This window comes from Carcharodon carcharias, chromosome 15, assembly GCF_017639515.1.
Source record: "Carcharodon carcharias isolate sCarCar2 chromosome 15, sCarCar2.pri, whole genome shotgun sequence".
NCBI lineage: Eukaryota > Metazoa > Chordata > Chondrichthyes > Lamniformes > Lamnidae > Carcharodon > Carcharodon carcharias.
The window spans coordinates 44,077,724-44,094,612 of NC_054481.1; the positions used below are offsets into that span (position 1 = coordinate 44,077,724).

At 40.4% G+C, this 16,889-nt stretch overlaps 1 protein-coding gene across 4 annotated transcripts in view; it reads right to left on the bottom strand.

The window, feature by feature from the left end:
• rnf216 (ring finger protein 216) overlaps positions 1–16,889 on the bottom strand; it is a 220,941-nt gene that overhangs the window by 27,625 nt on the left and 176,427 nt on the right. For all 4 annotated transcript variants that reach the window (XM_041206801.1, XM_041206802.1, XM_041206800.1 and 1 more), the window contains one exon: positions 8,872–9,094. In XM_041206801.1, coding sequence (XP_041062735.1) covers positions 8,872–9,094 — 223 coding nt within the window. The remainder of the gene's footprint in view (positions 1–8,871; positions 9,095–16,889) is intronic.

Here is a 16,889-nt window from a genome sequence, read left to right on the forward strand (position 1 = left end):
TGGTAAATCTCCTCTGCACCCTCTCCAGTGCAATCACATCCTTCCTATAGTGTGCACACAGTGCTCCAGATGTAGCCTAACTAACGCTTTATACAGCTCCATCATAACCTCTCTGCTCTTGTATTCAATACCTCGACTAATAAAGGCAAGAAACCCATATGCCTTCTTAACCACTTTACCAACTGTCCTGTTGCCTTCAAGGATCAATGGACATGCACACCAAGGTTCCCTCTAATCTGTATTTCCTAGGGTACCTCCAATCATTGTGTACTTCCTTGCCTCCTAAAATGCATCACCTCACACTTTGCAGGATCAAATTCCATTTGCCACTGTTCTGCCCATCCGATCAGCACGTCTATATCATCCTGTAGCCTATGGCTTTCCTTCTTGCTATTTACCACCACCAATTTTTGTGCCATCTGTGAACTTACTGATCATATCTCCTACATTCATGACTAGATCATTAATGTACACGACAAACAGCAAGGGACCCAGCACCGAACCCTGCAGTACGCCACTGGACACAGGTTTCCAGTCACAAAAACAACCTTTGACCATCACCTCCTGCCACTAAGCCAATTTTGGATCCAATTTGCCCTGGATTCCATGGGCTCTTACCTTCTTGACCAGTCTCCCATGCGAGACGTTGTCAAAAGCCTAACTGAAGTCCATGTAGACTACATCAACTACACTACTCACGTCTAGTCACCTCCTTGAAAAATTCAATCAGATTTGTTAGACAGGATCTCCCCCCGACAAAGCCATGCTGACTATCCTTGATTAATCCTTGCCTCTCCAATAGGAGATTAATTGTTCCTCAGAATTTTTTTTCCCAAAAGTTTCCCTGTCACTCATGTTAGACTCACTGGCCTATAGTTCCTTGGTTTATCCCTACCACCCTTCTTGAATAATGCTACTACAATAGCTGTCCTCCAGTCCTCCGGCACCTCTCCAGTGGCCAGAGGGGATATGAAAATTAAAGTCAAGGCCCCTGCAATTTCCTCCCTTGCCTCCCACAGCAGTCTGGGATACATCTCATCCGGGCCTAGGGATTTATCCACTTTTAAGCCTGCCAAAACCATTAATACCTCCTCCTTCTCAATGCTAATTTGTTCAAGTATATCACAGTCCCCCTCCCTGATTTCTAAACCTACATCACCCTTTTCTATAGTGGACACAGATGCAAAGTGCTCATTTAAATCTCACCTCCATCTTCTGGCTCCTCACACAGATTGCCACTTTGGTCCCTACTCTTTCCCTGATTATCCACTTGCTACTAATATACTTATAGGACACCTTTGGATTTTCCTTTATTTTGCCTGCCAGTGTTTTTTCATGCCCCCCTCTTTGCTCTCCTAATTTCTTTTTTAAGTAACCCCCTGCACCTTCTATGCTCCTCTAGGGCTTTTGCTCTTTTCAGTCTTCGGTATCTACCATAAGCTTCCCTTTTTTTCTTTATTCAATCCTCACATTCTTTGACATCTAGGGTTCTCTGTACTTGTTGGTCCCACCCTTCACCTTTATGGGAACATGTTGGCCTTGCACTCTCTCTATTTCCTTTTTGAATGACTTCCACTGCTCTGATGTAGATTTTCCTATAAGTAGCTGCTCCCAGTCCACTTTGGACAGATTCTGTCTTATCGTATTAAAATTGGCCTTCCCCAATTCAGAGCCCTTATTTCCAGTCCATCTTTGTCCTTTGCTATGCTCCAAGGATGATTTATTGACAGTTTCTTGCCTGTTGGCACTTGAGTTTCTCATGAGCTCCTACGCCAGTTGCACTTTTTTTTAACCATTATAGCTATCAATGAATTTCCCTTATCTGATCTTTGCAAAGGGTGTGGGGGAACAAATGGAGGAATGTGACAGGTAAGACTGCATATGTTTTCTGTACTCACCCACCAGTACTCTCATGCATGTAACTGCATAGTGTACATACATTGCAGAGGATTGGCATTTGTAAGAGGGCCCAGTCCCCAATGGAAGCTGAGGTAACAAACTGAATGCCATGAAGATGCATGAATGCTTGGCTAATTGTAATTTGGGATGCTTCTTTTAAATGCATTAATCATGGTATGTCACTACTTTAGTGGTACTGCAAGCAGCGCATTACCTGTAAGCGACCAATGGGGGACAGTCTTGACAGGATTTGGATAAGTAGTCAGCTAGAGATGCAGATATGTGCCATCTGTTACTAAACTTACAGCCAATATGGAGCAGAGGACATCTAATGACAGTACTGTCCAGCTGCAGGGTGAAACCTGCCACCATCTCTTTCTAGCCATGCTACACTAATGACCTACGATAATGGTGGCAACACAAGCATCCTCTTTTGTAACAACTTAAACAAGTATCACTTTCCTTTAGCAGTCAAATGGGGAATCAGTTGATGGATATTTACATGCAAATCACACCTGCATTTTGAATTTCTTTCACTTAATTTTTTTCTCTTAGCATGGCTGAAGGGTGAGTTCCCAAAGACTGACATTGGATTGGGTCTTACTTCAGTCTACAAAGACTGCTTTCCCTTAACTTAACATATGTATTTTCTGTATGGCTCCTGTGAAATTTCATGTCATATTTTACCCAAAATTTAATCTTCCACTATCGGCAGTCACTGTGATCACTGCACATGTACAAATCTGTGCCTGAATTTATGCAAAAAAAAATCTAATTGTGAAGCAAAACTGGATTTAACACATTTTACTCTGATCTGGTGTAACGCTCATTTCATACTGGAAAATCTACTTGAAAGCTGCCCCTGCAAACTAATGAAAAAGTTGTGGAAATTATTCAGAAGGTGGATAAAGTGGGAAGAACCTGCAGGTACACAGGGGAGTAGGCTATAAAGTGTTTTTAGCTCTTTTTGGACTAACATGAGGTATTTTAAATATGGTGGTGTTTAATATTTGGGTTAATGCTCACTGTTTGACGAATTTGTACAAAAATGAAGGACTGCGCAAGTTGGAAATCTGAAATAAAAACAGGAAATTCTGGAAATGCTCCACAAAAAAGTTCAGTTGGCAAGCATAACCCTGACCTTCTGGTTGCTTGTCATTTTAATTCTCCTCTCCACTTCTACCCTGACCAGCTTCCTCCACAGTCCCAGTGAAGCTCAGTATAAGCTGCATGAACAGCACCTCATCTTTCAACTAAGCACTTTTAACAGCCTTTTGAATTCAACAATTTTAAATCATAATCCCGGCCTCCATTTTTTTGGATGGTGACTATTGGTGGTAATTCTGCCTTCCCATTTGCAGCTCTTCTAGACATTTAAAAAAAACGTATCCCATTACCATCTCTTTTTGCCTTTCACTATCATCCCTTGCATCATTTAATCTCTCCCACCTTTCACCTGATCAAAGGCTTTCCCTTTTGTTCTTTCCTCCTCTCTCTATTTTCCCTGCTCAATTTAAAAACTGTTACATCTCAAAACATTCTGTCCTAATGAAGGGTCACCAACCTGAAACGTTAATTGTTTCAATGGCCACAGATGCTGTCAGGTCTGCTGAGCATTTCCTGTTTTCATTTGACATGTTTGTATCTTAATAAGGAAAATTAAAATTCTAGAGTTTTTTGCTTTTTCTCTGAAGAATTTTGCAGGGTCAGTTGTGGAGCTGATGAAAATTGATAAATGTGGCTAGCAGGTTGCAGTGCTATGAGTCTCCTCAGAACTGAATTTGTCGTCGCGATAATCAAAGGCACTGCACTGAAACAACAGAAATGTTTCATCGATAGCAACATAAACATAACAAAAAACATATGCTTATGTGGAGGAGTCTCTCCCTCCCTCGTGAGGAATGATCAACAAAAGGTTAGGAGAAACACTTGATCTTCTACTGCAAGATTTAACTGTATCAGGACAGATTTTTAGGCAAATCACCCAGGTATGTAAAACAATATAAGAATAAACCTGCATCAATCGGCAGCACTGAGAGATCATGAACACGAGTCATTCTTGCAGCTGGGAGCCTTTAAATGGAATTTCATTTTTTATTTAAAAAATGGGTATTACACAAGCTCCCAAGGCAGCTGCCTGACGCTCTAAATGACTACAAATAGTCACATGACACTACTGTGTACTATAACTGCTGATGTTTATTTCAAGGTGGTCCTTTGGGACATTTCTATTTACTTGAGGCTCGTAGGAATATTCAGCATTCAACACAGCTGTGCAAGGCTATGCGGTGCACACTCTTGTTCAAAATTAGACAGCAGCACTGTTAACAACTTCCATTACATTACTGAACTCTTTCAATTTTGCTTGTTTGCTGTATGGCACCAGTCCCATTCCTGCACCTCACTCAAATGACCAAACTTTATTTTTCAGTCTACTTAGCAGGTGTGATCAGGCATCTCGTTTAGGGACCATCACAGGCAGTCCAATCTTGTCCTTATATGCAATTCACCGGGCCTCCTAGCCCAACTGGTGCTCACTGCTGGACTACTTAAGATCAGTGAATGTAGCATAGATCCAGGATCAAACCTAAGACCTACCCAGGCTGTACTGCAGCACCTCTACTACTACCTGAACAAAGATGCATTAGTAAAATACAGAACAGTGATTAAACCCAAAACCTTCCTGTCCATAAACTCAGCTACTTGCTGCTTAAACAACTGAGTCATCAGGGAAGTTCTTTTTGTTTCCTCATATACATTCTTCGAAGACTAATGCTCCCTGAAGAATGGGCCTTATTCTAACTAGGGTGCAATAACCTACAGACTGCAAACAGAATGATGTGTAATGCTAAAAATCTTTTTGAATGAGTTGTGGCAATTTCCTAACTTACACTGTAGAACCATGTTAAAGTTGAGTGGATAACCTCAACAGAACTGGCTTAAAAATCGCTGCCATGGAAGAGACAAAGACAACCAAGACATGTAAAAATAATAAAAATAAAACTACAACCTGCAGAGATGTCCTTGTACACATTGGCTTTTTGAAAAAACCTTCACAAAGCAGGGCAAAGCTGTATCAAAATGCTACTTCCCCAGGAAAATGTGTTTCTGGAAGAGTGACATTATTCGAAATCTACTGCACAACTGTACCATGTGCCTGATGTTAGTGGAAAAAAAAATAGGATATAAAGAGAAAGGGTTCTTAGACAATAGTCTAACAAGACCCACTGTCCAGACTCGCTCAGAAATGAATTTGAATCTGTCAGGTAGCATTTGGCCCTGGAATGGTCTTAAAGGAGTACCTGCCAAAATGTGTAAGCTTTGATTTATCCTGCTGTTTTGAGCTTCTGAACTTGGAACCTGTTCAAAAAGGCAACAGTCAATTACTAGAGCTCCTGCCATCACCATTCCCAAATGAATGCAGATTCCATGCATCAGCTCACGAGGAAGGCACTGATGTTGACTATTCAACAGTAGAATGGCAAAATGCCAAGGCACCTGCAGTGAGTGCCATTAGCAACTTGGGGCTGATATGGGATTATCTTCATTGGTTTTTGCGTAAAAATGAGCTTTCAACAAAAAGATCAACGCAAATTGGCTAAGACCACATAAGACACCAACTAGCAAAAGAGAGCACTGATAACTGTAAATGTGTGGTTTAATAGTTATGCAAAGCACATTTACATGCAGCAACAGATTTAAATCTGATCATTTTTTCTGATCAGCTTTAAATACTGGCAATAACCTGCTCATAATAAACGCTAAGATACTGTAATGCAAAATCAAGGCTTTAGTCTCTACGGAAACTTGTTAGCAAAGATTGGCAGTCAATACAGAAGGATCCGGAATATAATGCTGTCAGTTTACACATTTTGCATTTTCAAAGCTTTAGAACTGGAAGAGTATGTACACCGATAAAAAATTAGAAAATACACCCCATGAAACATGGTGATAAGAGATAGCTATTCAATAGTAGTAGTTGAAAGTCCACATGCAGCTTAATCACTCTCATAGGCCTGTTCGGCTGAATGACCTGTTCTTATGCTGTAAGTTCTAAATCATTCTATACGGCCAAAACAGACTTTCCAGCGTTAATTGAAAATAAAAGTGTGGCACAAGAGAAAATCTGGGAAGTATTAACAAAAATATCAAAGGGCAAAATAAACTCTGGAAAATTCAAACACACACACAGTTTCCAATTTGTCCCTTCCTGAGCTACAAGAGTCAAACTAGCCTGACAAAAAATGATTACAAATGAGAATTATTCAAGGGTTTTGGGGTGGGGGGGCAGCAGAATGGACCTAGTGCAGGTCATTTTGAGATCCTTTGTTATTTTAAATATCTCTCAAAGACCCATTAAAGAAAGGACTTAATTATGTGGGAAAGTGAGGTGCATTGAGGAACTGAAAATAATTCAAACAAGGATTTTAAAACACTTAGCCAAGGAAAGGTGAGTGAAAATAGGGATAAATATTTATAAAAGTAAAGTACTGTACAAAGCACTTCTAAAATAAGAATTGCACTTACATAGTGAGGGTTATACAAGTACCTTGTAGAATGTGGAACAAGATAAAGATGTTGTTGCCATGTTAAGCCAGTCAGTAAAAAGGCCCATGAATATTGGCTGGTCAAAGAGACTACCAGGACACTGGAATGGCACAAATATCTCTGGGCTCATATGTAGAGAATGCAATTAGCAGTGCACAGCAGATTGTTGGGGTATGAAAGGCTTTGCTACAGAGGGCAGTTAAGGAAGGGGACTTCTGCCTCCTTTAGGGGGGAAGTGGATAAATATTTGAAGCAGTGGTATATACAATATTGTAGGGAAAAGGTTGGAGTAATAGTGTTTGTTTTGGATTGTTCTAACAAAAAGCTGGCATAGATAAAGTGGGCTGAATAGCCTCTTCCTGTGCTGCAAACAGCTCGTTCTGTAATTGTAAAAAACAGATACCATTGCAATAAATAACATTGCGCTTTTTGGTATGTAAATGGCAATAGCCTTAAAATGGATCCCAACAATTTTTGACAAAAGCCATCACCAGTTTCCTTCTTGTGGCTACCAAACTTTTGTGAAAATGAAGCAAAGGTGTAAAAATAACAGAAAATCACCAGGCAACTCAACCACAAAAAAGGGCTGGGTTATTTTTCACACAGAAAATTTTTTAGCTGGATTTCATTAGAAAAGTTCCCATATGTCCTCAATTAGGTCCCTTTAAAGCAATATGTTAGCACATAATCAGTATAAGAGGCTTTTTCATGCAAGAACTGAGTAAGGTCAGCTACTGCCAAACAATAAGACCAGTCATGCAAACTCCATTATGCTTTCAATGATCTAAAGAATGAGTCTGTCATTTAAAATGTATTAAAGCATCTGTGTGGGAACCAATTACTTGAAATGCCCAAATTGGTTAGCAAAATTCTCTTCCCCCTTGTATGTGTCAGACTTGGCCTAAAATGTATAGAAATTCAACTTCCCAGACACAGTAGGGACATTGTAGTGCCCCCAACTATTCCTTGTTATATACATTATTTGGCATCATATACAGTAAAATATTCTTAATTATGAACTGCCCTGATTGCCAGTTTTCACAGGCAGAGCTTGTGCAAGGTCATGCTTCGATGTGCAGCTTTCTAATCTATAGCTAATCTGCTTTTCTTGCTGAATAATACAATATATACCTTTAGTTACCTGTACTGTACTTGTTTACATTAATTTTGCTACATTATTGTTAGTTGCAAGATCATTACAGCAGAAAACAAAGGATCCACTGTCCAGAATATTCAATCTGATTTTTTTATAAAACGATAAAATGCTTAAAAGTAACATGGGTCTGACTCAACCAACCACCTACCTCACTCCATCTTCCAGTGAGAACCTTATTTTGGTCTTTACCATCTCCAAACTCGATTATTCTATTTGCTTTCTTGGTCAGTCTTCTGGATACTTGTACAAGAACACTATCTACATCCTATCCCACATAAAGTCCTTCTTGCCAATCACTTTTTCTTTGCTGATCTACTATGGTTCCTGAGCGTCCAGCAGCTCAAATGTTCATTATTGTATTTAAATACTCCCATGGCCTCAGCTCTAATATCTTGGGCCCTATGACCTCCGCACCCAGAATTGTCCTTTTCAATGAATGCAAGCTGTCATTGCTATAACACAGTAGACAAAAGTCTTGACTGTCACAACAAAACCTCGGGGTCAGGTTTTGAACAACACAATAGCCCAGGAACTTGTTTGATAAAACACCAAACTACCTTTGAGTTTAAAGTGAACAATCATCTTAATTACATAGAACGTACAGCAAAGAAATAGGTTTCTCTTCCTCATTGGTACATGTTGTTTAATGCTTCACACAAGCTTCCTTCCAATCCTCTTCATCTAACATATCCTTCTCATGTTCAATGTGAAATGGCTGCATCATAAAAACATTGAAACTCCAATGCAATGTTTTTACAACAATTTTAGAACCTGACACAAACTGACTGCATACTTTGCAACAAAAAGGCCGTCTGAAGCAGCTTAATGATGAAAGCACAGGTGTCTATCGATAGAAGGAATGAATTCCACTGCTAATATTGAGTAGATAAGGAATACTAATTTTCCTGATATTAGACATCCATTCCACTGTAATGAGGATGCATCATGAATTAACATACCTAATTGAACCTATACTTTGAAATTGTCAGAGGCACTCAAGTTAATTTTAAGCAATTCCACCAGACCATGATTTTAGAATTAGCTGTCAGTATTTTGATGGATTATTCAGAGCAATTGTCACGTATGTTGAACCTTTTCCCCTTGAATGGTTTTCTATAACCCTTTCAATACAACTGGAATTTTGTCTTTTTGTACAATGGGTCCATCTCCGGATAAACTATAAACAAGGCTTGTTTGAACCATGTCAGTGATACGTTAAAACTTTGCGTTGAAATTAACAATATTGTTTGAAATGCACAGCACCTTACCTTAGGATCTGTCCATAATGAGCATCTCTTGCATAAACGGCAAGGTGCTCCTGGTGACCGTGGGTGTTGGCAGAAGTGGTCATACCCATTTATTGGAGCTCGGCAGAGATAGCAGATCTGTGCCCCACAACGACAGGACATCCTGTTACATCCTTCTGATTTTATGAGGCCCATTGTGCATTTGTGGCATTTCCTGATCGCTGCGGCTGTCATTTTCTCCTCACTGTAACACAAGATAACTATGGGTGAGAAAACATTGATTTGCAAAACTAACGTGTGAATTCTCAATTCATTGGACAAGGCCAATGTTGACCATCTAAATCCCCTTCTTAAAAATATTTGCCTCCTTTATACAATTCTTTGGGAGCTAGCAACTTGCCAAAATGACCGTTCTTCATAGGAAGGCAAGATAGAGCATGTTAGCATGTGCTATCAGCTTTCAGTTGGGATGTCTGCTCTCAGGCAGATGTAAAAGGTCCCATGGTACTATATTGAAGAGTGGGGGGTGCTCTCGCCAGGGTCCTAGCCCTAACATCATTAGAACAGATTATCTGATCATTATCTTATTGCTGTCTGCAGGGCCTTGCTGAGTGTAATGGCTATTTCTTACATTAGAGCAATGAATACACATCAAAGTGCTTCATTGCTTGGAAAGGGCTTTAAGATATCCTGTGGTAATGCAAGATGCTATATAACTGCAAAACTTTCTATCAAGTCCAATGTGATGCTGACAATACATTTGCACAGCATTTTCCAGTGACCACGTTACTTTCTTAATGGCCTGGGTGTTAAGATTCTCAATTAAGACATTCAAACCAGGAAGGCATAATCATTAATCAGTGGTCAGTTAAACTGATGTCAGTTTTGCAGCACTTTGACTACAGCCACCTTAATTTAGGGAGGGCTACTGGATTACATGGGTCATGGTGGTTGGGCAGCGCAAATCTCACTAGTGAGAAAGGACCACTTGCATGAGGTGACAGTTAGCTGCCAGTGCCTATGGAATCATTGCTCAACTACAGTCAGTGGCTTAGAAAAGAGGGGAAAAGAGAGAAGATTAAAACTGCCTGCCACCCTGATTTGTAAGTTGAAAAATTAGGGTGACACATTTTAAATGTGCTTTTTTACGTTTTCCAACAAAAAAGCAAAATCTTTCATATTCTAGAACAAATATCCTGTTATGTAGAAATCATGCTATGGTAACTTGTGTATTTTTAGACTGAGCTATGAAAGTTCAATTAAATTAGTCTACATCGAGGGCCATAAATAAAAAGCAATTGAGTAATGTTTTTTCTGTTTTTATATTGGGCTCACAGTACACCAGTCTGGAACTGCTGAGAAACAGTTTACGTTTTTCCAATAAAGATTTTTCAAGCTTTGTGAGGTTGCCAAGACCATGCTAAGAATACATTGGAGTCATACCTCGCACAAAGGAGGATTGTTGTGGTTGTTGGAGATCAATCATCTCAGTGCTAGGACGTCACTGCAGGAGCTCCTCAGGGTAGTGTGCTAGGCGCAACCATGTTCAACGACTTAATCAATGGCCTTCCTTCCTTCCTTCATAAGGTCAGAAGTGGAGAAGTTTGCTGCTGATTGCACAATGTTCAGCACCATTTGCGACTCCTCAGACACTGAAGCCAGTCCATGCCCAAATGCAGCAAGACCTGGACACTAGTCAGGCTTGGGCTGACAAATGGCAAATAACATTCATACCACAGAAGTGCTAGGCAATGACCATGTCCAACAAGAGAGAATCTAACCACCGGCCTTTAACATTCAATGACATTACTATCACTGAATCCCCACTATCAACAACCTGGGGGTTACCTGTCAGGAAGATATAATAATTTTCATAATGTTAATAGGGTTTATTGTAAAGTAGAATAATAGTGGGATCTGTGTCTATGGGTTTGTGTGTGTGTAAATGGGGCTTAATTGAATTAAAGGCAGCTGGTCTGAAAGCTTTGATGTAACAGAAGATAAGCTAGGTTTGAAATGTTAAGTAGGTAAATATGGGGGAAGTTTCAGGATGTAAGGTATAAAGGGAACAATTGCATTTTTAAATAAACCAGGCTAGTTTGAATTCAAAAGAGGGAGTGAAATATTATACCTGGCCAGGGGAAATTAAGAAACAGTGTGTTTATTTTTCCCAAAGATTACTAGTAAAATTGGTACTGAGGAGGTTTTTAGTATTAGAGAGCTAAAGTCCAAAGACATAGTGAAACAACTGGAATTTACATTCAAAGGGGAAAATATGTATAAAGGAGCAAAGGGCAGGCATTCTAAGATCTAAAATAAGTGTGAAAAAGCCCCTAGCATCTAAGCCTCAAGCTGCTGTCTAAAAAGAATTGAAGTTAAGAAAACTCACTTTGAATTGGATTGTTCAGGGTATTGTGTTTCTTTGCCTGGGTCTTTTAAAATCTGTGTGTCTTACTGTTGCCTTAATGGAAGTGTAATTGGGCGTTAGATTAACTAGGGGATTTAGAAGTTATCACAGTAGTGATTTGTAGATGTACTTAAAATCATTTCTTCTATTAATGAAGAAATTTATTTATTAATTAATTTATTATTAATTTAGTTTGTATGAAACCTATAAGACTCAAGTGGTCTTATTACTATTGAATTCAAGGCATGCAGCTCGAAATTTATACAAAATACAAAACAGTTGTGGCAGTTGTTTCAAGTTTCCCTTTGGGATTTGAGCAGCTCAGCTTTTACCATCAGCTGTGCCATAACATTACCACTGACCAGAAATTGAACTGGGCAGGCCACATAAATACTGTGGAGCAGGAATCTGCAGGCTAGGAATCCTGCGGCAAATATCTCACTTCCTATCTCCCCAAAGCCTGTGCACCATCAACAAGGTACAAGTCAGGAGTGTGATGGAATACTCTCTACTTGCCTCGATGAGTGCAGTTTCAACAACACTCAAGAAGCTTGACACCATCCAGGACAAAGCAACCTGCTTGATTGGCACCCCATCCACAAACATTCAGCAGTGCCTAGATGTACTGCAGGAACTCACCAAGACTCCTTCCAAACCCATGACCAATACCACCTAGAAGCACAAAGGTAGCAGGCACATGGGAACACCACCACCTGACTTGGAAATATATCGCCGTTCCTTCCCTGTCGCTGGGTCAAACTCCTAGCACTCCCTCCCTAACAGCACGGTGGATGTACCTATACCACATGGACTACAGCAGTTTAAAAAGGCAGCTCATCACCACCTTCTCAAGGGCAATTAGGAATGGGCAATAAATACTGGCCGAGCCAACGATGCCCATATTCCATGAATGAGCAAAGAAAAAAATTTATTGGTGTGCCCTGAGGTGCCAGTGCCCCAGTACTTGTTCTGTGCTGAAGAGCAATTGTCTGGATCTATTCATAAATTCTCACTGGTGTGTTCATGAGTGGAATAATTTCTTGCAACAAAGGTTTAAATGATTCAGTTTTGTTGCACAATGTGAAGGCTATATATCGATGATGTAAAATGTTAACCAGTTGAGGGTCATCCTTTCTGCACAACCTATAACTCTCATTGAGTCACACTGCATCAGGCTGTAGCTCTTCCTGCTTGTATGCAGCAGGATGCATTGGTGGCCTAAAAGGAAGCCACATCTGACGGACACAGCGTTTGCTGTTTAACGTCCTCAGGAAAATGGCAAATGCATCCGCCATTTCCTAAATTGCTATCGCATCTGCGCAGCTAGGAAACAATATTTTCAGATGGCCGTGAATAATTCTAAACTAAGATACAATTAATTTCCTGACCTCAGTAACTCTTCAGTGTCTGAACATAGTGCAAGTTTCCACTGGTAACATGTATTGCAGTTCAACTCAGCACACGTATAATGTGTAAATGGAAAATGTTAAGCTTCAATTTTGAAGATAAGGCTATAAAGCTACTTTTGTTAAGAGCTGGCACTGTATTCTACTCTTTCTTTCCTGTCCCACAAAATCAACACTTGCTTTGTGATTATTTGCCTTCAGCACACCGTTTTTAACTGCTCTTTGGCCTGTAGAGCAAATGTGCATATCCTTGAAAGCCCAAACTCCAATTGGGCTCTGTCAAGTTGTCTCAAGCAGATAGGTTAAACAAATTTTCAGAGAATTAACTGAGAATTTTGCACCTTTTCATTGAGGGATTAGATTTATCCAATTCCTACAACAACATTACGGGAGTCACAAAGCTTTGCACAATACAAAACAACTATCAGTTTACCTTAGACTATACTGAATTTCTCCCTTCCACTGACTGGCTTGATACATTACTAAAGTTACTAACAGACACCAATTGTGGTGTTGTAAAGGGAAATTCTGTACACCTATTAGTATTTGTCATCCCTTATTATTTTCCTTTCTGCTTTAAAAACATTGTATTGAGTCACACTGGGGGATGACTTATACCCTCTCCACCACCACAGAACATCATGAATAGTGATTTCTTCAAAACCTGACATTTTCTTGCTATATAACAGCACAACCCCACATTAATGTTAACCCTTAAGCCTGATGTTAAGAGTCATTTAAAGAAGCATCAAACCAATCTACTTTTCATGGGTTCATTCTTGGCTCAGAACTATACTTATTTCAATAACAGCTAAATTCAATGAGAGGTTACAGTAAATGTCAGCCTATGCATCAGAAGTTAATTTTTGGATATATGTTGAAAGGGAACATCAATTTTCAGCATTGTTCTTTGAAAGTGTGATCTGTAACTGGACACATCCAAATATTGCTCAAAATTAAAAAACACTGCATGCAAAATCCATGGCAATAATAAATATGCCCATGTTTCTATTGATGCTGCTATGTCTGGTGTCAGGTATGCATACATGAGAGGTCTAATCCTACAAAGGATGTTTTTGACAATCCACTAGTCATCAAACACATATCTCTTTATTAAAATAAGAGTCCATCCAATTAAATCATAATGTATTGCCTTCCTGATGGCTCAGTGGGAGTGATACTGCTTGTGTGGAACTGACATCTATAAACAGCCTTGGTGCAAACATGGACTAAAGAGCTGAAATCCCAAGGTGAGGTGAGAGTGGCTGCCCTTGACATCAAGGCAGCATTTGACCGAGTGTGGCATCAAGGAGCCCTAGCAAAACTGGAATCAATGGGAATGAGGGGGAAAACTCTTCATTGGTTGGAGTCAGACCTAGCACAAAGGAAGATGACTGTGGTTGTTGGAAATCAGTCATCTCAGCTCCAGGACACCATTGCAGGAATTCCTCAAGGTAGTGTCCTCAGCCCAACCATCTGCAGCTGCTTCATCAATGACTTTCCTTCCATCATAAGGTCAGAAGTAGGGATGTTCGCTGATGATTGCACAATGTTCAGCACCATTCGCAACTCCTCAGATACTGAGGCAGTCCATGTCCAAAAGCAGCAAGACCTTGACAGTATCGAAGCTTGGGCTGACAAGTAGCAAGTAACGTTCGCATCACACAAGCGCCGGGCAATGACCATCTCCAACAAGACAGAACGTTACCATCGCCCCTTGAGGTTCAATGGCATTACCATCACTGAATCCCCCATTATCAACATCCTGGGGGTTACCATTGACCAGAAACTGAACTGGACTAACCATATAAATACTGGGCTACAAGAGCAGGTCAGAGGCTAGGAATCCTGCGATGAGTAACTCTCCTCCTGACTCCCCAAAGGCTGTCCACCATCTATAAGACACAAGTTAGGAGTGTGACGGAATACTCCCCAATTGCCTGGATGAATGCAGCTCCCACAATTCAAGAAGCTTGACACCATCCAGGACAAAGCAGCCCGTTGGATTGACACCACTTCCACGAACATTCAATCCCTCCATCACCGACGTACAGTAGCAGCAGTGTGTACCATTTAGAAAATGCACTGCAGGAATTCAGTAAAGTTCCTTAGATAGCACCTTCCAAACCCACAACCACTACCCTCTAGAAGGACAAGGACAGCAGATAGATTGGGAACACCACTACCTGGAAGTTCCCCTCCAAGTCACTCACTATCCTGACTTGGAAATATATCGCCATTCTTTCACTGTCACTCGGTCAAAATCTTGGAACACCCTTCCTAACTGCACTATGGTGTACCTACACCACAGGGACTGCAGCGGTTTAAGAAGGCAGCTCACCACCAGCTTCTAAGGGTAACTAGGGATGGGAAATAAATGCTGGCCCAGCCAGCAAAGCCCAAATCCCATGAATGAATTTTTTAAAAAACCAACAAGGTCAATATTTCATTATTGGTCTGGACTGAGTAAGCTAATCGAGGGCACATACTTCTGATTATGATCCAGTAACTATTCTGGAAAATGGAAGAAAGTGGGCATTGGGTGATGGCCGGTGGAGCTGAGGGGAGGGCATTGCTGTGGTGCTTTCCTTCAATAGTTCCATAGCCCATTATTCATTGTAGAGGGTCATCATCAAGACTAAAGCTGAAGGATGCCCACTTGGACAAGGTATCAAAGGGCTGTTTCTGCAAACACGTCTCAATATGAAATATCAGGAGAGAGAGGGGATTAAAAAAATGGAGGAATTTTTAATTTTGAACTTTGCAATCAGTTGGTCTTTTGATATATCTATCACTTTTGATAGTTATGGAACACTTCTCACATAAAGGAGGGATGTGAGGATAAAGTGGAAATTTTCAACAGAAAAAAATGGCTTCCTTCAATAATCAACCCCTTTGGGACAGATGCTCAGTACAAATAGGAAATGTTGAACAGGGCGGTGGGCATGTGGAAATTCAAACACTGATGATTAATTGTTTTCCTGACTTGTTTTTTTAAACCTCATCTGTGAATAGCTGCATTATACTAACAAATAAATTTTGGACACACATAATCAAAATTGGACTCCAACACCACTTAATTATCTCAAATCACATACTTGCTCCACTGTCTTTGTTTCAATGCTGCTTGTCCAACATCCACTCCTGACAGAATCAAAATATCTTCCAAATTAACACCCATGGTCTTTGCCCCTGCTACAAACCCTGTTCCCTTGCCACAATGCTTTTCCCACCTTGTCTCAGGCTGAACCAGAACTTCTCACATCTCACCATATTATTTGAGCAAGCTGAGCTTCTGACCCCATACTCTCGCCATGACAAAGACCACTCAACTTCCATCTCTGTAATATCATCCGTCTACAACACTGCCTCAACTCGCTTGCAGCTGAAACTGTCATTCATTCTTTTGTTACCTCCAGATTCAACTCATCCAATGCTTGTCTGGCTGGCCAACTATTCTTGACGTTCCATTAACCTGGCCTGAATCGAAAAATTTACTGCCCATATCTTAACACAGGCCAAGTCCCATTCAACCATCACTCCTGCGCTTGGTGAACTACATCAAATTCCAGTCCGCCAATAGCTCACATGCTTGTGTTTCAATCCTTTAATAGCCTCAGCCTTCCCATCTCTGTAACCTCATCCAGCCCTACTAAGAACTCTGTATCCCTCCTGCCCTGGGATCTTATGTATGCTCCACTTTCATTGCCTCACCACTGATGGCCCTATCTTCAGCCATCTTGCTTCCATGCTCTGGAAATCCCACCCTAAACCTCTCTGTCTTTCTACTTTTCTTATTCTTTTAAGATGCTCCTTAAAACTTACCTCTGACCAATCTTCTGGTCATCTGCGCCAATGTCTCCTTTGGCTCAGTGTTAATTTTTATCTGGTTACACACCTGCAAACCATCTTGGGACATTTATTCCATTAAAAGGTGCTATAGAAATATAAGTTTGTTGTTGGTTGATAGTGGAGGCTGCAGATTTTGTTGCTTTTGAAATTGTGATGTGACAGTCTAAACTATGAATTGTGTCAATAACACGTCTCTTTGTTTTTGATGATATTGCTGCTGCATCTTAGTTTTACCCTCCTTTAACCAGAAGGTGACAAGGTCAGATTTCTTTAACATAAGCACACAATTTAGGCAGGAACTCCACTGCCCCTCTGCTCTCTCAGGTTCATGTAAAATATCCCATGGTACTATTTCAAAGAGCAGGAGAGTTCTT